Source organism: Tenrec ecaudatus, chromosome X (assembly GCF_050624435.1).
Source record: "Tenrec ecaudatus isolate mTenEca1 chromosome X, mTenEca1.hap1, whole genome shotgun sequence".
NCBI classification, from domain to species: Eukaryota; Metazoa; Chordata; class Mammalia; order Afrosoricida; family Tenrecidae; genus Tenrec; species Tenrec ecaudatus.
This window is the reverse complement of record NC_134548.1, coordinates 142,141,660-142,164,285: the sequence shown is the minus strand read 5'-3', so window position 1 is coordinate 142,164,285 and position 22,626 is coordinate 142,141,660. Positions and strand designations below refer to the sequence as shown.

Sequence of the window (22,626 nt, the reverse complement as noted above, 5' to 3'; positions counted from 1 at the left end):
TGAGGAAGCAGTGACAGCAGGGGGCAGAGATGGGAGGTTGCAGAAGTTTGAAGTCCGCCACTGACCGCTTCAGGGATCAGCAGGTGATTCAACAGGAGATCAAATAACCCGGAACAAGATCCAGTTTCGACAAAAGAAGAAGGGACCAAGAGGATTTGATTCTGCTTCGTCTTGCTCTCATGCTAAAAATCTTATGCCCCAATTATGATAGGATGAACTCTGCTTCTACCCTGCCCCAGGAGTGTCTAGTTGGCGTAATCCCTAACAATCACAGAGAGCCCCTTGTCAACTTGGTGCCTGTCCAGAACTCTTTACTCATACATTATCGCCAAAGGCAGTAATTACATCAAACTTGCACCTAACATGGTACAACTGACATGCGTGCAATCAAAAGCACACCCCATTTTCATCTTATATTTCATAAGTGAACAAAATAAAAATATTTGGTGCAAACATACAAATAGGAATTGTGCATAACAATTACAGCCCTCTTTTCTCCAGCTGGTCACATGGCCACAGCTGTTTAGAACTACCTTCTTCTACTTCCTCTTCTACATTTTCTTTACCCGTAGAGAGTACCTCAGCTGGTTGTGGTTCTTTGCTTGGTGGGGTAACCTAAGCCTTCATTGCTAACACGTCTGGGCTATAAGAAGTCGTGCCAAAATTTGAGTACTGTACTTCACCATTGACTTCAATCACAGGACATGGAAGTACTACGAGATGGCCTGAGGAATAGCCTGGATTCCAGACATACTCTTGTTTACCATCATTGTGCAATACGAATCTAATTCCCACTTAGTAACCAGGATCAATCATACCACTCAGTACCCTTCTTTGCTGTTGATCCAGAGGCAGGAGGAGAAGTTCAAAATGGCCAGGAGCCATTCGTAACTTCAAATTCAGTGCTGTCTATTCTGTGTCTCCAGCTGGGAGTGATATTCCCCCTTTGGAACTAAGCCTTCTAAACCCACAGAGCAGAGGGTTTTAGAGATGGGAAGCAAAAATGTGAGTGGGTCACTAGGGGTGATACTGAGCGGTGCCACTCCGCCTCCCACCCATTGGTTCCTGGACCCATGTATCCTGGCTATTGGAGAAACACCACCAGATACTGGCCACTGGTTTAGAGCACATACAGTCTCCTGGAAATTGTTGTGCCAACCTTGCAAGGTGTTGACACGTAGCTGCCACCATAATTGTGTCTTTAGAGATCATTCTATCAAGCCAGCTATCTCTGGATGATTGGGAACATGGTAAGATCAGGGGATTCCATGACCATAGGCCCACCGCCATACTACATTTGCTGCGAGTCCCTTGATCTGAGGTTAGGCTGTGCGGGATACCATGTCAGTGGGTAAGACATTCTGTAAATCCATGAATGATAGTTTGGCAGAAGCACTGTATGCCAGGAAAGCAAATTCCTACCTAGCGTAAGTTCCTATTCCATTACAAACAAAATGCTGCCCTTTCCCTGAAGGAAGTGGTCCTTTGTAATCAACCTGCCACCAGGTTTCTGGCTAATTCCTTCCACCCCCGGTCGAGGAATGGTCCCATATTTTGGACTCAGTGTTGGTCTCTGCTGCTGGCAGATTGGGCAATAGGCAGTTGCAGTAGCGATCTTGGTGAGTGAAAGTCCATGTTGCTGAGCCCACGCAAAACCTCCATCCCTGGCACTACGACCCTTTGTTTCTGTGCCCATCGGGCAAGGCAAGAGAGGCTGGGGGACAATGATGCCTGGTTTCCACAGGAGGCAAACCTGTTACTCACATGGTAGCTAGCCTGATGATAGCACCTAGAGGATGTAGCCTTCTGTACATGAGTGAGAGACACTGGGAATGGCTTTCTTTCTGCCCTTTGCCACCAGGGACTCTGTGCCTGCCTCCAGGGGTGACCCCATTTGAATCACCTTAGCCTAGGGCTGTCAGTACCCTTCTATGGTTCCACAGATCTTGGATCTGCATGTCTTTGTACCCACTGACCTGTGATCTCCTTACTTCCCGCCTCAATTTCAGCAGTATAATCCTGCAGCTATGTGAGTCTGAAGAGGGTCCATGGATAGTGGCAGACCTGTGGACTTGAATGAAACTGGGCTGGGGTACTTTCTCGTTGGAAACTCGCTTCTTAATATAAGGTTTTCTTGTACATAGATGAGTAACCCTGGTTTGTTTCTCTGGAGAACACAACCTAACACAGGCTGTCTGCCCCGTACAGATTTTCATCCTTGGAAGCCCAAAGAGGGGCAGTTCTACCTTGTCCTGTAGGATCACTATGAGCTGGAATTGATTGAATGGCATGGGTTTTGTTTGTTTGTTTTTGTTCTGGTGGGGGTGTTACTTTTGGAGGTGTGCAAGGTACTGTCTAACGAGAATGTTATTTGAAAGCCTTGTTTCATTCACTCTGCAGCCCTGAGTTTGCTCCTTCAGATGGTTTTGTTCCCCGAAACTAAAAGAAAAAATGTAAAAGGAACATAATTTGAGTCTCCCTAGGATGCTCAGACTGCTGTTTTGACGTACAAACCAAAGGGTTCCAAATAAATTCTTCGAAGAAGTGTTAGCAAAATGAGAGCCCTGTCCTCAGAAGTGTGTAGATCTAGCTTCTCATTTTTACATGTTTACTTAGTAAAGGTTTCTGTGATTCGGTAGGAAAGTTGCTCATTGGGCTGATCACCACAAATTCAGCAGTTCTAAACCACCAGCTGCTCCGCAGGAGAAAGGTGCAGTTTTCCGCTCCCCTAAAGATTTGCAGTCTTGGAAACTCACAGAGGCAGTCCCATTCGATGGCAATGAGTTTGACCTCTGGCTTTGTCTCTTCCAAGGCAGACTTGAATGTGCTTGTGGAAGTTTGTGGTACTTTCAATATTCTTTGCCAACACCACAATGAAAATGCATAGATTCTTCTTTGTTCTTCCTTTTTCAATGTCCAATTTTCATATGCAAATGAGGCCATTGTCTTGGGCCACACACACCTTGGTCCTTCAAGTACCATTCAACATCGTTTTTCAACACTAAAGAGGTCTTGTGGAGCAGATTTACCCAATGTAATGTGTCATTTGATTGCTAGACTTTTGCTTCCATGAGCATTGACTGTGGATTCAAGCAAGATGAAATCTTTGACAACTTCAGTCTTTTCTCCTTTTATCACCTATTGGTCCAGTTGTGAAGATTTTTTGTTTTCTTTACATTGCATTGTAATCTGTACCAAAGTCTGGAATATTTGATCTTCCAAAGCAAGGGCTTTGAAACCCTCTTTTTTTCATTAAGTAAGGCTGTGTCATCCGTATACTAAAGGTTGTTCATAAGCCTTCCTCCAGTCCTGAGGCCACAGTCTTCATAGAGTCCACCTTCGTGTTCAGCACAGAGATGCGTTTCTTTTTCCTTTTTAAATGTTACAAACCAACAATAGTCATTCACTTTTAAAACGAAAAACTCATTGTCATACTGTCATTGAGTAGATTTTCTGCCTCGGATTAACCATGTGGACTGTAGGACCGAGTAGAACTGTTCCTGTGGGTTTCTGGGACTGTACACCTTGATGGACAAGGACTGAACAGCCTCATCTTTCACCTGTGGAGCAGCTTGTGAGCTTGACTTGCCATCCTTGTGGTTAGCAACTCAACAATGAACTCTCAGCACCACTAGGACTCCTGGTTACTAACATAGTTTTGGACATTTAACATTTTATTACTTTGTTAGCTTAAATTGTCTTCTGAAATTATCGTTTACTGATTTTTTACTAGGGAGCCCTGGTAGCGTAAATAGTGAGTTTCATGGTCGGCTTCTAAGCACCAAGTCTGTAGTTCAAAGCCACTTGTCACTCTGCAGAAGAAATCTGAGACCCACAGCAGCCGTTTTACTCTGTCCGATAGGGTCGCCAGGAGTCAGAGTTAACTCTACAGCAGTGAGGTTGGGTTTTGAGTTAGATCTTTTACATGGTGACTCATTTAGAAATTTCTCCAAACGTCTTTGGACCTTTTTATGGTAAGAACTTTAATATGGCTAAGAGAGATGTCTGAAGCTTTTCCCTGTGATTTTGTATAGGAAGAACTGTTGTTGCTGTTATTGAGTCAATTCAGACTCATGACCACCCCTTGTGCTACAGAGTTGAACACGCCATGGAGTTTTCATGGCTGAAGCCATGCATTGGGCTGCTAACCACCAGGTCAGCAGTTCAAAACTACCAGTCACGCCGAGGGAGAAAGACACGGTTTTCGACTCCCGTAAAGAATGACAGATTCAGAAACCCACAGGGTCATTCTACCCTGCCGTGGAGGAGAGATATGAGTCAGCATCAACTCGATGGCAATGCGCGAGTTTCATCTTTATGGAAGCAGAGCTCTAGGCCTGTCTTGTGTGGTGCTAGTAGTTGGTTTCCAGTGGCCAATTTTGAAGTGAGCAGGCTAGTAGTAAGCCCTCTTGTGCTACTGAGGGGCCAATAATTAAAAACTGATAGTTATTAGGTCGAGAGTGTTTCAATTTGAACAAGCTATTGATGTCTTCATGTCATTGTTGCATTGAGATTTGAGTGTCATACTTCCAAAATGAACAGTAAAAAATAAAAATTTTAGCGTAAAATACCCTCACACAATAGTAGAAAATGTTTACTGCAGGACACGAACTGCTCGCAAGATTTACTCATTCAACATTTTTTTTATGGTAGCACTAGGACTATTCCACATTAATTATTTAGATACAGTCTTTGGTATTAATATGTTATTTATTATATTGGGCTTTTCTTTGTTATGTGTAATTTTGTTGAATGAATTTTTAAAAATTACCTTCCCAATATCTTGAGCCAAATGCCTGGGAGTCATAAAATTTAATTTGTAATATAATTACAGTTGGCTGAATATTATGACTAACCACAAAATAAAAGAAAAACTTTGAAATATTCATGTTTGATTTTAACAATGTATTTCCCGAACACAAAATGTGACGGTCTTCGAGTGCTACTGAGCTGGCAGCGTATTGTGCAGGTACAGTATATTGTGAATAGAGGAGGGTACGTCACAATGCCCTGCTATGGAATCATCGTTAGGTATCGTTGAGTTGGTTCCAACTCAGTAACCTTACGTAATGTACAACAGAACAAAACACTGCCTGGTGCGGTGCTACTGTCACGATTGTTGCCCTTTTTGGGCATATTGTTGCAGCCTGAGTCAATCCCTCTCCTCGATGGGCTTCCTCTTTTTCCCCAACCCTCTCTCTACCTTCACCGAGCAGCATGCGCTTTTCCAGGAACTGGCCTTTCCTGACAAGAAGTCCCACCATCCTCCCTTCCTCCACGACAGACTTGTTCATTCTTCTGGCACCATCCATTGCCCAGCTTTCACGTGCCATTGAAAGTACCATGGCTTGAGGGAGGTGCACCTTAGTCCTCAGACAGACATCCTTGATGCTTATCGCTTTCAAAGAGGTGTTTTGCAGCAGCTGTGCTAAATCACGCTGTCCTTTCTTGCTTGCTGCTTCCCTGAGCATGGATTGTGGATCCAATGAAATCCTTGACAACTTCAATCTCATCTCGGTTTATCCCGATGTTGTATATTGGTCCAGTTGTACAGGTTTTTTGTTTTCTTCACATTGAGCTGTAATCCATACTGTAAGCCTGCGGTCTTTGATCTGCAAGTGCTTCAGGTCTTCCTCACTTTACAGCAAGCAAGGCTGTGCCCTCTGCATATTGAAGGTTGTGAATGAGCCTTCCTCCAACCTGATGCCAAGTTCGAGTTCTTATAGTTCAGCTTCTTGGATTATTTACTCAGTATACAGATTGAATAAGTATGGTAAACGGATACAGCCTCAACACACATTTTTCCTGATTCATACAAACCTTTATTAAACAAAAATGCAAAGTGCTTCTTGACATCTCTTTCATTTAGGTCTAAATACTTCTGAAGTCAGTGTTTCCATCTTGCTAACCCTTAACCCTAAAGAATTCTGCTCTTTGATTTACACTGTGTCCAAATGGTAGTTTTGGTATCTTCTATGAATTCTAATAATGCCTTTCGAGTTTAGAGAACAACAACAACAAAAAAGCCAGAAGGACAAGATCAGGGCTATAAGGTGGATGGAATAAGGCTTCCCAGCATCATCCTTAAACACACAGCTCTTCAAAGAATGAGCAAATGCAGTCATGAAGGGAATAAAATTCCTCAAATAACTTTCTTGGTTTTTTCCTCATCAATGCACTTTTCAGTTTTCTTAAAACTTCTTTCTTGTAATTCCTTGTGATGATCCTTCTGTGTGTCCTCTGAGATAATCTATCAAGATTACTCCCATGGAATTTCCCCCCCCCCCCAAAAAAAAACAACCCATCAAACAGTGGTTATAAGCATCTTAGCTTACCAATCCACCTTGAACTTAACTGGTCTAGTAGATCCCCTCACAAGCCATTTTTTATTTGACCTTGCTATCAGGATTTATGATTTATATGCTCATTTGGAGATTGTATGTGGATCAAGAGGCATTTGTGCAAACAGAACAAGAGACTGTTGCATGGTTTAAAATCAAGAAAGGTATGCAGCAAGGTTGTATCATCGCACCATACTTACTCAATGTGTATGCTGCGCAAATAATTGGAGGAGCTGGATTATATCAAGAATTCAGCATCAGAATTTGAAGGAAGGCTTCGTGCATCTTGTACTGGGATAGTGGCCCTCTGTAAAATATGGAATGCAAACTCACAATATCTTCAAACTATAAATCACTGTTGAGTACTTGGCAAGAAATACATTTTCCACAGGGTAGAAACACCATTATTTCTAGAAACAACTCTTAATTGACTTTTGATTCTGACATAAAAAATCTGGAATTTAACAAACATTTCCAATCTTTTAAACAGATTTCAATGTACAATTGTGTAGGAGCAAACGGAACAAATATTGAATTTATTCATTTAACATCAGTTGGTGCTTAATTTTGTTAACAGGGATTCGCAAACTGGACAAAGCGAGATTTTAACCAGTTTATTAAAGCAAATGAGAAGTATGGAAGAGATGACATTGATAGTATAGCTCAAGAAGTGGAGGGCAAGTCTCCCGAGGAGGTGATGGAATATTCAGGTATGTTGATACTGTGAAACACCGTATTTTTCAACCATATTCATTTATTTGGTGCCTATTGTACCATTGCTCAACAATCTTTTAAACTTCTATGAATAGAATTTAGATGCAAGTATAAATGTGTACTCATTTCTATAAAGAAATTATAAGGGTATCGTAGACACAGACTTCCTGTCTCTAGTAGTTAGCTGAGTACAGTGGTATTACCTGAAATAAGAAGGGTGCCTTTTGGATGGAAGAGCACTGAAAAAATTAATTTTTTAATTTTCCTACCTGTAATTATGATGTTGGGGCAGCATGTGACCTCCTCTAAGAGGGGAGAAAGCAAATCAAACTCCTCAGCCCAAGGCCGATTCCTATGAGGTGGGGGTCAGCCATGCTTCCACCTTCCACTCTTCTTTACCAGTTCTGACGCCAGCCATTTTTTTTAACAATTTATTGGGGCTCATACAATTCTTTTCACAGTTCATACATATACATACATCAATTGTATAAAGCACATCTGTACAGTCTTTGCCCTAATCATTTTTTTCTCTTTTCTTCTTTTGCTTTTTATTAGGGACTCATACAACTCTTACCACAATCCATACATATACATACATCAATTGTATAAGCACATCCATACATTCCCTGCCCCAATCATTCTCAAGGACGCCAGCCATTTATCCACTGCCCTCATGGATACTACTCTCAAGCATGAGGTTTATTGGGAAGTTAACAGGTCCCGAATCAGGATCACACATGATCAAGACATAGTTCTCCTAGATAGTTGCTTTTCTCCGCTTGGCTGGCAGACACATCTTCTCCATGCCTCAACCCCGTGGTCACATGGACCCTTGGCTTCCACTGTTTGGACAGGTATTACAAAGCTGTTTTAGTACTCTCTACAAATTCATTTCCAGTTCAAAGGAGTCTTCACTCTGGCATAGCCTTAGGCTGTAGCTCCATTCTGCAGCAAACATAGTTCTTTGTTGAAATGCCTGCAGGCACTCTTCTTCCTGGAAGGCACACAGCTTATTTTGCTTGTGGGTCAGGAAGCCTGCTAATCTGCTGTCTCGTGCTTTTGGTTCTGCAGCCTCTGCTACTACTGCTTCTCTACCACTTCACTGTTATTTCCACAGGACCACAGCCCTGTCTCTTGGATCAAAGAGGTTCAGTGCAGGGCTCTTGGCATCTAAAGGATGTGTTCTAATACTGCCATTTCTTTCTTTATAGTCCTGATTTCCCTTTCCTGCTTCTGAGATGCATTTTATACCCAGCACAACAGCAAAATTGCCCAATTCCAAATTTTCACAATCACAATTGGCCTTATTATTCATGATGGACTCATAATCCTCCTATCAGCACTTTCCATTACCTACTCTTACCCAAATCCACCCGGAAAATTATTTAGTGAGAGATAGAGACTATGATGGCTAGAAGAGCCATATCAAGTAATTCATTGGGAAGTGGGCTCTTTTCTAGTCCAGCTCTCAGACTACACTCAGGTTCAGAGGATTGAATTAATGCTATTCGAGGTTGCCCACAAGGTAGAGAGTTTTCTTCCAGACTCATTTAGATCCCCATATACCAGGGTGCTTCAAAAACCTCATGGAAAATGGACTGAAAAGATGATGGGATTTTCCCACAAACTTTTTGAAGTCCCCTTATATGTAATATCAGACTTCTGAAAAGCATGCTCAACAGAAATAGAGAAGTAAGTGTAGCGAGTTTTCTATGTGTATAACAAACATATATGTATGTGTTTGAATATCAGCTGTTGGGAATTTAGAGCATAGAAACCCATATACTATAAAATAGGCTACCTTCTCTCATCCCCTGCTACCTGCTCCTGTGTTCTTTTATCTTAACAAGTGAAATTCCATGTTTTCATAATGAAAAAAGAGCAGGAAAGAGATACTACAATCCTACTAAACCAAAGTTTAATGCTGATTAGGAGTAACCTTTAATTTATTTCACCTGCTAGTGCCTGAAGAAATCCAGGTTTAATTAGAGATGGAGACTTTTTTTTGAAAGCTTGAAAGGATTTCTGTTGATAATGAATGACTTTAGAGGTTGCTTATATTGTTTGTTTCAAGTAATATTGCATCAACTGTGTGAATCTTCTTTCCCTCAATAGTGCTCCTGCTACTGTTACTCTTAAGGTTAATAATTTAAGTTGAGGGTATTTGGGGACTTAAAGGGAGACTGAATAAGTGGAAGAGACATGTCAGCAGCCAGGAGATTAATATAAAGAGGGTACCAGGATGGGTGGAAATAAATTTTGAAGTGGAACTTTCTTTAAAAGGTAGGAAGGATAGGATGAATGTGCCTGAAGTTGCCAGAAAACCAGTGACTTCAAAGGGCATCTTCGCCAGATGTTCCTTCAAAGTGGACACCAGGCCAGCTTTCATTGCTAACTCAGGGCAGCTTCATTGCTGTCCACCAGGTTGGAATAAAGGTTGATGTAATCGGTAGCAATAGAGAAGAAACATGCACAGTTGACTATTCCTAAGTATATATGACTTGATACATAGCAGGCATTACAGCATGTGTTGAATGGATAATTGAGTGAATAATAAATAGCACAGGTTCTTATACGAATCCTGTTTTCAAATCCAGGGACAAGGGAGCAACAAGTGATCTAAAATCAAAGGCAAGGAGGGTATAGGATGCCTGGTGGGGCTTAATTAAAGGCACTGTAGCCAAGAAGAATTATTGAAACCTGAATGAAGGCTGAACATGATAGTGGAACAAGAGGAAAGTAAAAGGAAATAGAATAAAGAACTAGGACTCAAAGGACATCTATAGAGGTCTAAATACAGGCATATACATATGGAAATGTATATATATATAAAACGATAGGGAAATAGATCTAGTTACATATATGTATATGTTAAGTATTAAGGTAGCGGATGGACATTGGGCCTCTACTCAAGTACTCCCCCAACGTAAGAACACTTTGTTCCAATAAGCCAGTATTCTGTGATGCTCACCTTCCTGACACAATTGCTGAAGACAAAATGGGTGCATAAACAAATGTGGCGAAGAAAACTGTTGGTGCCTGGCTATCAGTCGTAAAGGCTTGAAAATAAACAAGTGGCCATCTAGCTTAGAAGCAACAAAGCCCACATGGAAGAAGCACACCTGCCTGTGTGATCATGAGGTGTTAATGGGATGAGGTATCAGGCATCAAAGACCCAGAACAAAAAATCTTATCAATGTTAATGAGGGGAAAGACAAGAGTGGAGACCCAAAGCCCATTTGTAGACAATTGGACATTCCCTTACATTAGGGTCGCAAGGAGAGAGATGAGCCAGTCAGGGTGCAGTATAGCATCAATGAAACATACAACTTTCTTCTACTTCTTTAATGCTTTCTCTGGTCCTGCCTCCCCCACTGCTATCATGACTTCAATTCTACCTTACAAATCCGGCTAGACCAGAGCATGTACACTGGTATAGATCACAGCTCGCAACACAGGGTATTCAGGACAGATTACACCCCTTGGGACCAACGATGAGAGTAGTGATACCAGGAGGCTAAGGGGAAGGTGAGGGGAGAAAGAGGGAACAAATCACAATGATCTACATATAGCCCCTTCCCTGGGGGACCAACAACAGAAAAGTGGGTGAAGGGAGTTAGCGGTCAGTGTAAGATGTAATATATATATATGAGAGGGAGGGTGGGGGAAGAGGAAATGAGCTGCTATCAAGGGCTCAAGTAGAAAGGAAAGATTTTGAAAATGATGATGGCAACGTATGTAGAAATGTGCTTGACACAATGTATGGATGTCTGGATTGTGATGAGCTGTAAGAGCCCCAGATAAAATGATTTAAAAAAAGAATCCCATTTCCCTTTATGTGTCTGGTCTGAAATTCTGTTCATTTGGAATGAGTGATTAAAGATCTGGTATTTCAAAAAAAACTTGTTAAAGTTTTATTTTTAAGTGAAAATTTAGGGATAATTTAATAACTGAACATAGTTTATACAAGGCAGCTTCAAAAAATTCATGGAAGAATTCTATTATCTTATAAGTCCATTTATCTATGAACTTTTTGAAGCTCCCTCATATACAAATGAATCTGAATCTTAATTTAAAAAGGTGCCTGTTATATCTGTATTCTCATATTTCTTGGATTCATTGTCACTAAGGTGATGATAATGTAAAATACCTCTTTTTTTTAGCTGTGTTTTGGGAACGCTGCAATGAACTTCAGGATATTGAGAAAATCATGGCTCAAATTGAACGTGGAGAAGCAAGAATTCAACGAAGGATCAGTATCAAGAAAGCTCTGGATGCCAAAGTACTATCTTCCATAATTTTCACCTTAGTATTAAAAAGCTATTTTTTTCGGGCGTAAATAAGGCAGGAGGGGGGAGGGAGCACTGGAACTGATTGAGATTGCACAATTCATTTCAAGGCGATTTAACCATGGGGGTAGGGAATGCTCTAAGGTAAATGTGGTGATTGCACATGACCCTTGATATGATTGAACAATTGAATATTCAATCATATTACATGTAAATTATGTGCCAATAAAACTTGGGGACAAAAAGAAAAAAAAACGTTAATTGGGAGGGTGATTAGCTTTGAGTGACTGTCATCGCACAATCAATTACAAGCGATATTTGGTTTAAATACACAGATTGCAAGATACAAGGCACCCTTTCATCAGTTACGTATTCAGTATGGAACCAGCAAAGGGAAAAACTATACTGAGGAAGAAGACAGATTCTTGATTTGCATGTTACACAAAATGGGCTTCGATAGAGAAAACGTGTATGAAGAACTAAGGCAATGTGTGCGGAATGCGCCTCAATTTAGATTTGACTGGTTTATCAAGTCTAGAACTGCCATGGTATGTATTTGTTTCCTAAAGATTTATTTCCTCTCTATTTTAAGGTTGAAAAATTGTCAATCTCAAAAGTTGAAAGGATGTTATGTCATATAATTTTCACTTTGATTCTCCAATTGTTAACATTTTGGACACATTTTCTTTTATTCTGTGCCCCACGTGTGTGTGTGTGTGAGTGCACGTATGCGTGCATGGCTGCACATGTGTGTGTGCAGGAGAAAAGACAAGGAGACTTCCTGTAAAGATTGCAGCCTTGAAATCCTATGGGGCAGTTATCTACCATATAGGTGGGACTTGACGGGATGGAACAAAATAGCATGGGATAGGGACTTCAAAAGCTCTTGGGAACATTCTTTATCTCTTCATTCCATTTTTCACCAGCTTTTTGGAGCCCCTTGTATCTGTACTGTACCTGTCCATAGAGTCTGTACTCATCCGATATGTATTCATATATCTATAGTCCATCTGGAGAAATGCATATCTGTAGTTCCTCTCTCGGAGCTGATTCCTCCTCCTAGCGACTTGTTAGAACCGGGTGGACTGGCCCCTGTGGATTTCTAAGACTGAAACTCTTTGTTGTTGTTGTTAGATGATGTCGAGTCAGTTGCAACTCATAGCAACCCTATCTACAAGGAACACAACACTGCCTGGTCCTGGGCCATCCTCAGAGTTGTTCTTGTGTTTGAGGCCATTGTCGCAGCCGCTGTGTCAATCCAGCTTGTTCAGGGTCTTCCTCTTTTTTTGCTGCCTCTCTATATCAAGCATGTTGACCTTACTTAGTTATCGGTCTCTCTTGACAATATGTCCAAAATTTTTGAAACAAAGTCATGCCGTCCTTTCTTCTAAGTAGCATTCTGGCTGTACTTCTTCCAAGACTGATTTTTTTTCCCTGGACACCTATGGTACTCTCAATATTCTTCATCAGCATCGTAATTAAAATCCCTCAAATTTTCTTAGGTCTTACTTGTTCAGTGTCCAATTTTCACATGCATATTGAGGCAATTGAAGATGCCATGGTTTGGGTCAGGTACACCTTAGTCCTCAAAGTGACTTCCTTTTCAACTCTTCAAAGAAGTCTTGGGCCGCATACCGTTACTTAATGCTGTGAGCAATGCCGTAATTCTTTAAGGGAGCAGAAAGGTTTCTCTTTCTTCGGCAGCATGGCTGGTGAGTTTCAAACTACTACTGACCTTAAGGCTAGCAGCCCAACATGTAACTCGTACACCACTAGGGCTGTTAGCTGTTATGAAATTTTAAATTTTATATATTTAGAAACCAATTCCAGGTGATCATGAGAATTTATCTGTACTACTTTAGCATACATCTAAGAAAGAGAATGCTCATCTCTATAATCATAATATCCCTGCCCACCTAAAAATGGTATCAGTTAGTCACTAATGTCATGTCGCATACAGTCCGTATATGAGGGGGCTGCAAAATTCTCACGGAAGAATTCCATTGTCTTTTCATTCCATTTTCCCACAAACTTAATGAAACTCCCATTGTATTATACTTTATATTGTGCTTCATGGCACCATGTCTCGAAGTATGCTCGCTTTGTGTCTCTGGGGCACATTTTAATCAGTGTCACACATTTCAAGTTTCCTTTTTTTTTTACTGATGCTATTACATACTTAATAACTCTGCAGTGGAGTGTGAACCTAACTTTGATACGCATTGGAAAACCAGGAGTCACGTGACTTGCTTTCTGGACATTTTTTGGCCTTATGGAGGTAGTCTGGAACTGTTTAATTATCCAAAATGTGTGTCTTTTATAGCGGTTGTTTTTAATTGAGGACCCAGTGAAGGTAAACACAGTGACTTTGGTGCTTATATCTCTCTAGTCTGGAATCACTCCCCCACTACATTGTGTTCTTTCTGACAGTTTACTTTTTTGGACATGTTCAGGTTAGCTGTCTTATACACCAACTTCCTTGATGGGCTTACATCATTGTTGATTGGTTTTCCAATTCAGGGTCAACCTTTTTGGCATCACTGCCACATGACCGGGAGCAAGACAAAGGTTTCTACTCTTGTAAGGAGTGACAGTCTCCAAACCCCACAGGGACAGCTTTACCCTGTTCTACAGGATCACTGTGAGTCGGTGTCGACTCGGTGGCAGTGAGTGTTGTTTTGAGCTGCATAAGCGATCTTGTGTACCCCTCATTGCTGCACAGCAGGCCCATGATGCCAGGTTGTGAAACTTGTCAGGGACACTATTTGATGGTTGCATAAATAGGGAGTCCACTACTGTAAAGGTTCATTTTCCCTGATGTCATTAGACAGAGAATAAATACATGGGATGTGTGTGAATTACTGAAGTACCGTATATACTCGATTATAAGCCAACCCAAATATCAGCTGTGGCACCTACCGTATATACTCGAATATGAGCCGACCCGAGTATAAGCCGAGGTACCTAATTATCACCTGGGAAACCAGAAAAACTGATTGACTCAAGTATAAGCATATGGTGGGAATTGCAGGATGTGAATTAACACAGAGACCAGAGGGGAGAGACGGAGCGCAGCCACAGACACATCCTTACCAGTTCAGCTGCCAGCATAAGTGAATCACTACGGGTGCTTCTGCGAATGGGAGCCGCCCACGTCACAGGATGGCTCTGATTGGTTAGATGTGAGTAAACAAATATTCAAAGGCCTGCAGTGTCAGCGGGGCTTTGAATGAAATGAGGAGGAACTGCAGTCACCCGGCAGATGTTATACCTCGCTGGGGTACCACTGACCTGTGTAAAAGCCGAACCCCAGTTTTTCAGCACATTTTTTTTGCTGAAAAACTTGGCTTATACATGAGTATATACGGTAATTTTACCACAAAAAGGCATTAAAATATGCTGAAGAAGTTGGCTTATATACGAATATATATGGTATTTCTTTTTACTGAGAAGGAAATGGTTGCCTATGTTGCATTTTTATGAGTCTATGGTGAAGCTGAATGATGAAGCAGAAGAGGGATTTTGTTTTAGCTTTGTACAATTTCTTCCATTACTTTCTAATACAAACTGGGTTCCTGTTAAATTCTGGTACTGCGCTGCAGCGCTTTTCTTGCCATTGAACTAAGTGCAACCCATTTCCCAATTTGGCACGGTCAGTCTTTTGTCAGCCAACGCAATTAAGGACAAAATTAGACCCATGCAGCTTCAAATTTCAAAGTAATCAAAAGCTAATGATCTAAATAATGATTTGGTGGCTAGTCTTCTGACAGCATGCATTTTTCTTTGATAGTAGTTGGTATCTGTCATAAATGTCATCTTGGCCAAATGGCCACAGGGGTGTGAAACAATGCTGAATATTTTGACTGATTTTGTACATTCAGTTCCAGTTGAATCAAAGATAAAATCTGAGTTACTCGACTGTCTGTTCAAGTTTAAACACCGATTTAGAGCATGCACACATTTCTATTATTAGAATGTGTCGGTTAAGTTGATAGATGACATAATGTTGATGGAGCCAACAAAATAGTGTGGCATGAGCCGGAATCCAAAAGGAACCAGAGCAATTGGAATGAATCTAGTATGAATCTAACATTAAGCATTGTAAAAAATTAAGGCGCAAACTGGCAAGAATTAAGAAAAGCGTGAACCACAGAAAGCTGATCTGTAGCATAAGGCCTGAGGTTGGATGAACAGGTGGACAGGGTTTTTTGTAACACTGAAATTTTGTATTGGAGAGGAATGTAGACTAGTTTGGTTCTTGGCGTTTAAAAATGAGAGTCTCTTTGAACAAAGCCCTGGCTTTGACTTACTTGGCCGCTTAAGATGGCTGCTAGCTTACTGCCTTGGTGACCATGTGCAGCAGAGAATGCTTCTCAAAAGCCGTGCATTGAGGATTTTTAGTCATTTGGGATTTTATGCATGTAATGATATCATTTATAGTTTTCTGCTTCTGCAATCATAAGTAAAGCTATAGGATGAAACAAAGCAAACAGCAAGGAAAATCTTCAGCAGTTTGTAATGTGAATCTGGTGTATATCATTAACGGCCACTAGATGTCACTGAATACCCTTGTAAGATTTTTTTCCCTCCATTCTTTCCCACACTGCACTCTTCCTTTACCAAGAGATATAATTTAAATTTCTAATGTGCATTATATAAAGAGCAGATATAAACTGTGTAAAAACCTTTATTTTGTCTATTAGAAACAAAGATGCTTTTGTCCTAATTATACCTTCAGCAAGGTAAAATTTATGATCCTTGGAAACATCTTTAAATCCCTATAATAGTTTATTTCAAATTTCAGTATTATTTAATGGATAGTCTTTTGTTTGTTCATTTTATCATAATCAGGTTTTATTTGCCTCTTAGTTTTTAAGGTACTTTTATTGGGGGCTCTTACATCTCTTTATCACAATCCAAACATTCATCCAGTGTGTCAAGCACGTTTACACGTATGCTGCCATCATCACTTCAAAGCATTCTCTTTCCACTTGAGCCCCTGATATCAGCTCCCCATTTCTTCCCCCTCCTTTCCCTCCCTCTTGGTTAATGGATAATACTAGCTTATATTTTTGGATTTAGATTATCCAAGCTCAAAATAACTCCCTAGCATTTATTTGATTCCAACTATAGGACAGGGTAGAACTGCCCCTGTGGGTTTCTGAGAGTGTAACTGTGGGAGGGGTAGAAAGCCTCCTTTTTCCCCCTGCAGAGCAGCTTGTGGTTCGAACTGCTGACCTTGCAGTTTGTAGCCCAAAGCTTACCCACTATGTTACCAGGGCGCCTTCTGATTAAGAGTGTAGGCAGTATGTTTTACCATATGAATCCACTTGGACCATCTTATTGGAATATTAGAATTTCATGATCATTATCAATCATTAGGGAACTAAAGGAATGGATTGTTAATATTCTTAGATAACGGTCTAGAACAAGATAATCATTTGTTCCCGTTGAGATAACCCCTTTACAATCTAGAGGAGAAGATATCCCATTGAAAGAGGCAGATGCAATATCTGAAATAAACAATAATTTGTTTCATTGAAAGTACCTCATCCTCCATCTCAGTAATACAGTGGATGTAATTTAATTCACAATTTGAATGTATCACTGTGTTCAAATGTAAATCTTGCTAAGGATGTACTTTCAACTGAGTGCGTACAAACAAAGCTATTCTATAAAAAACATAAACTTGCTCAAAGATGACTTTATTTTCTTTCTTGGAGTCACCAATACATAATGTGAAAACCTTCTTGGGGAGGGGGGCAGGAAGAAAACAGGAAACCTTTCCTCATCAAATATCTCAAAATACTGAATTCCTGGCTGCTGCCTTAACTAACAGTCATAAAATCTTTAAAGACCTTAACCTCCATGTCTAAACCGGACTGCTTCACGTTGAAAGCTTTCACCTAAAGGTGGGATATTTCCTTGAAGTTCATTTCCATGAAAAATGCTGGCTCTACAAAAGAGAAAATGGGTTTCTTTTCCATGTCTGTATTAAAAAGATTGTGGTTTCTTTTCCCCAGGACTTGTGTGGTCTTCAAGAAAGTAATCAGTCTCCATTGAGCTACATAAACAAGCAGGAAGGATACGATTAACTAGTAAGATATTTAAACTAAGAGCATAGGAATGTCCTTACCAGTTCCTTTCTCAGAAAAAATAGCTTCTAATGGGGTCTTAGTCTTAGGATATTCAAGAAATATTCTTAGAATTAAAAGGATCGTTATCTCTCTATCTCTCTGTATGTATGTATGTATATATGTATGTATGTATATATATATAGAGTACCTTCGATACAAAACTTGTCAATCCCGTTACCAATATTAGCTCATTAATTTTCATGCCACTCCTTTTGCGGAGTGAATGTCAGGGTTATATATTCTGCTTATTTAGTGATAGAATAACGTGACAGGAAGTTTGAGAGGAAACTGCGAGATCCAAAAGATGGAGCACATTAGTTTACTGGAAGGACATGTGGAACCGCCCCACAGTTACCTTCTTTGGCATTGCTTAAGGAGCCAAAGGAGAAAAAGTAGAATTGAACGCTTCTGAAACTAAGAACATTTTTTGCACAACTGCATTCATTTATTAATCAAACGGATGATCCTAATCAAGTCAACACTTTGAAATAGTTGCATGTAAAATGTGTGATGCAAGTAATGGAATATATCATGTAGAAAGAGAATGGTTGGAAATGGGTTGTGGTAACAATTGTCCAATTTTACTTGATGTGATTGGAATATGGGCTGATATGTTATATGTGCTAAAGCCCAACTAATAAAAACATAATTACTAAAAAACCCGAAACCCCAACAGTATGGATGTGTGCCCATTGAAATGAGCTTGTTCATTCTCACAGAAGAATTTTTCTTCTACTTTTTCATTGTCCATAACACATTCCACTGCTAATTTTCCATCTTCCAGTTTTCTTGTGAATTGTGCTTTCCTTCCCGTCCCGCTCCTGGTGTTGGACCAAAAGACCTTCTGTCAAGTTGTAGACAGTGTGAGTTTTTCTGCTGTCAGCTAGTTTCTGCCACCTTCTCTCCCAGGTGACACGAAAACGGTGTCGTTTGTAAAGTGCTCTCGGTTTTAACAGTGAGGGTTTTGCCAGGCTTGGCCATTGCACCCATTTTTCAGAGAGTCATGCCCACTCCTAGTTCCTTCATGTTTGTATCAGAGCCTTTCCTGTCTACCGGCCAAGGACAGGAGGGCATGCACACCAGGCAGAGCAAAGTCTGGTGGGAGACTTTGAACATTCCAGTGCTTAAGAACATTCCTTGATAGGACCATTTCCTGCATAGCTGTTGCTGTTATCTCTACTCAGTATTGCTTTGACTCTCAATTTTAATTAAAATATTCTTACCTCTTCACCTCTGGGGAACTTCCCCCCCCCCCTTTCTCTTCTCAGCAGCTCGAGAAGCTGTGTGTGCACTGCCTGTGGTCATGTGCATTAGACTTGAATCAAAAGTAATAATGAGGCATGACAATTACCCTCACTTTTGTAGGCCTTTAAACGAGTTTTCTGATTGAATGTCCAAGGGAGAGTAACACACTATTGTATACAATGTCATGCATCTTTCATAGCACGACAGTTTTCAGGTCACAATTCTGTTAATGAAAATGTTCCTTTTTTTAAAATCAAGAAAAAGACATTCCCCATTAGAATTTGTAGGTTATTTTAAAAGAAGATATTGCCGTCACTTTTTAATAGCTTGCCTTTTGTTTTATAGATTTACCAGTGTCTAAAACCCACAGCTACCAAGTGGATTCCAAGGCAGAGGGCTGCTGTAGGACAGGGTAGAACTGTTTCAGAGGGTTTCAGAGACTACAATTTTATCGGAGCAGACAACTTTCTTCTGAGGAGTGGCTGATGGGTTTGAACCACTGACCTTGGAGTTCTTAGCCCAGCATGTAACCAAGTACACCTCCAGGGCTGCAATCAATGTCTAGTAAACTAAGTTATTAGTTGAGCGTGGGACAATAAATCAGATGCCCAGTCAAAGACAAATTTCTTTAAAGATACTTTATAAAAATGAAAGCCTGATTCAAAATTTACAGCTTGTTTCATTGTCCCACTAACATTTCTGCTTGTTGCTTATAAAGCACAACTTGGAAACTTAATAAAGAAAGATAGTGACTCAGGGTTTTTGATTTTTGTATCTGCTAGTATTTAATGGTTCAGTAACCGCCAGCATAGATATTTTAGTGCATAACATTCATATTGAAATGGGAACCCTAAGAATTCATACTGTTTTGGTTAAATTGATACTATAAAATGTATTGGTGGGTCTTTCTTGGGTATGGAATCAACATATTAAGTCACATCCGCTTCTATTTTTCACAGGGTTATATGATGTATTCCTGCCGTCTAAAAGATTTAGTGTCTATTTTAAGCCTCACTTTTGAAATTTTCCAATGCTAGAGTTTTGTACGGAGGAAGCAATACTTTGCCTTGAGGGTCAGGTCAAAGGAATGGCTTTACAGAAAAAGCTCAGCTTGGAACCCGAGTCCCCAAAGCCTAGAAGGAGTTGGCCATGGGACTGCAGTCTAGGTTGTTGAAAAAGCAAATACAATAACAGACACAGCACAGTTTATTCAGAAGCTGCAAGGCGGTTGGTATGGCAGGGTGTAAGGAGAGATCTGGAAGGTGGCATGGGAAAGGTAGCTGGCAGCCAAATTCTGAAGCACACTCTATTAAAGATTCCAGCCACTTACTATCTACAGTATAGGTTCCCAAACTTATTTGGCCTACCAATCTACTTATAATCTTTTTTGAAATATGCTACTTCCCTGCATATAGGGGTTTCTAAAAAGCATTCAACTTCTTTCCCTAAGTCACCCATAAGAACCATGGATATATATCGAAAGATATCTGCAGTCACAGGCAACTATTACTTACTGCGAATAATCATAGCCAGAGGGGATAGCTTAATGATTCAAGAATCAGCTTCACATGAAGAGCCTATCTAGTCTCCCTAGAAAACAACAATCAAATCTCATCAGGGTCAACTTGGCCCTTTCTGTAATAGATAAATTGAATAACATGCTGTTTAATTTGTCTGTGTGTTATTGACTATGAGGAATATTTAGTTTGCATATTAAAGATATTGCCATTGTTGAGGTAAGGAAAATTCTAGTCTTCTTTTCCTAAGTTATTTAACCATAGGTATCGGAGCATGCATAAAGCACATGAATATGCCAGTGTTTCTGGAATATTTCAAATTGAGATTTGTTAACGAGAACACATCTCTCTTGTACATATAGAATATACTTATATTAATACATGTTTTATGTGTAACATATATATAAATATAAAATATTTTCCTAGTCAGACTGTCTTTGATTACTCTGCACCTTTAAGGAAGTTTTGAGAATTACAGACTAGAATAAAGAGGAAAATAATTGGTCGTCTTCTGAGAAAGAACGGCTAACCCCTTAGTAGCAGAGTTCTGGTGGCACACTGGTTAAGTGCTTGACAACTAACTGGAAGGTTGGCAGTTTGAACCTACTGGCCTCTCCTGGGAGACAGATGTGGCAGTTGGCGTCTCTTAAGATAACAGCTTTGGAAATCCTATGGCAGCGGTTCTCAACCTGTGCATCGAGACCCCCTTTGGGGTCAGATGACCCTTTCTCGGGGGTCATCTGATTCATACCAGTAGCAAAATGACAGTTATGCAGTAGCAACAAAAATCATTTTATGCTTGGGGGTCACCACAGCATGAGGAACTGTATTACAGGGTCACGGCATTTGCAAGGTTGAGAGCCACTGCCCTGTGGGGCAGATCCTCTCTCTCCCATAGGGTTGCTCTGAGTCAGGACTGACTCAGTAGCCACAGACTTGGAGTTGACTTTGGTTTTGGAGCCAGCAGTAACATTACAGTTAGTGGTCTTTCAGCTATTGCTGTGCACACACACACACACACACACACATACACACACATAGTTATGTGCACCTAGATATCTTGTCTTACTTGCATTGCTAAACAAATTCACTCCCAGTATTTCCTTGTTAAGAATAATTCAATATTCTTTTGCAAAATTTTAGATAACATCTCTTATTTCCATACTATAACTTTCTAAGAGTGGAATTGGTAGGTCAAAGGGTACGAGCATTTTTAAGGAGCTTCATTAATATTCTGACATTGTTTCTAGAAATGTATTGAAATTGACTTTTCATCATCAGTGGATGAAAATTCCCATTTCACTATCTTATTTACCAACTCTAGACGCACACACATCTACTCATTCACTGCCATTAAATTGATGGCGACTCATAGTGGCCCTTATAGGACAGAGTAGAACTGCCCTGTGTGTTTCCTTGGAATGGCTGGTGGTTTCAAACTGCTGAACTTGAGGATAGCAGCCCAATGTGTAGCCACTACACCACGAGGGCTCTTCATAGCTACTCAGATATATAAATTGTCACTTCATTAAGATGCCATTGTTTAACTTTGTAGTTTATCTGTAACCACATTAGTTTGAGTAGAGCTTAAAAACGCTTTAGATATTTTATGTTTTTTTGGTAATGTTTCCATTTCTGTACTTTGACCCTTTGGTGGGGCAGGCAGTTCTTGCCAACAAACCAGTGTTTTCATTTGAGTATTTTGCTCTTTTTTATTTTTCAGACTTCTTTTGCTTATTAAAATTAGCTGTTAATGTTAAAGTATTGTTTACCTTTAAAAACCACAACAAAGTGCAGAGTTAATATATGTATTTCCATCTTAACGAGTTATATTTAATGCTTACCATACATTCATAAAAACTGTTTATGGCTTAGAAATATTGATTTGTTGTGGTGAAATAAAGGTAGTGTCAAGGTTAATACAAAAATCTTTTCAGGTATTGTTTGGTCTGAATTAACAGAATGACAGTGCTTTCTGAAATTGCTCTTCAGAACATTGGTCCCACAATGTGTTTTGTGAAAATAACATTGAACAGTTGGGTTCACAGTTGGGAATTTAGAAGCCCCAAGAAACCCTGCAGTAAAGAAATCTGTTTACCTTTGTCAACCTGTTGTTGCATTTAGATGCCCCTGAATTCGTTCTGACCCATAGTGACCCTGTGTACAATAGAACAAAATACTGCCCACTCGTGTGCTATTCTTACAATTGTTGTTATGTTTGAACCCATTGCTGTAGCCACTATGTCAATCCATCATGATGCGTGTCCTCCAAAATATATATTGATCATAGCACACCCTCTTTAGTAATTTCTTAGTTTATGTGAGTTTCATAACATTTTCATTTGAAATAACTATAGATTCATATGGCATTGCAAAGAACTGT

The 22,626-nt window shown here is 40.1% G+C and overlaps 1 protein-coding gene across 2 annotated transcripts in view; it reads left to right on the top strand.

Annotated features, from left to right (window-relative positions):
• SMARCA1 (SNF2 related chromatin remodeling ATPase 1) overlaps positions 1–22,626 on the top strand; it is an 82,598-nt gene that overhangs the window by 53,720 nt on the left and 6,252 nt on the right. For both annotated transcript variants that reach the window (XM_075539169.1, XM_075539168.1), the window contains exons 19-21: positions 6,919–7,051; positions 11,219–11,337; positions 11,680–11,892. In XM_075539169.1, coding sequence (XP_075395284.1) covers positions 6,919–7,051; positions 11,219–11,337; positions 11,680–11,892 — 465 coding nt within the window. The remainder of the gene's footprint in view (positions 1–6,918; positions 7,052–11,218; positions 11,338–11,679; positions 11,893–22,626) is intronic.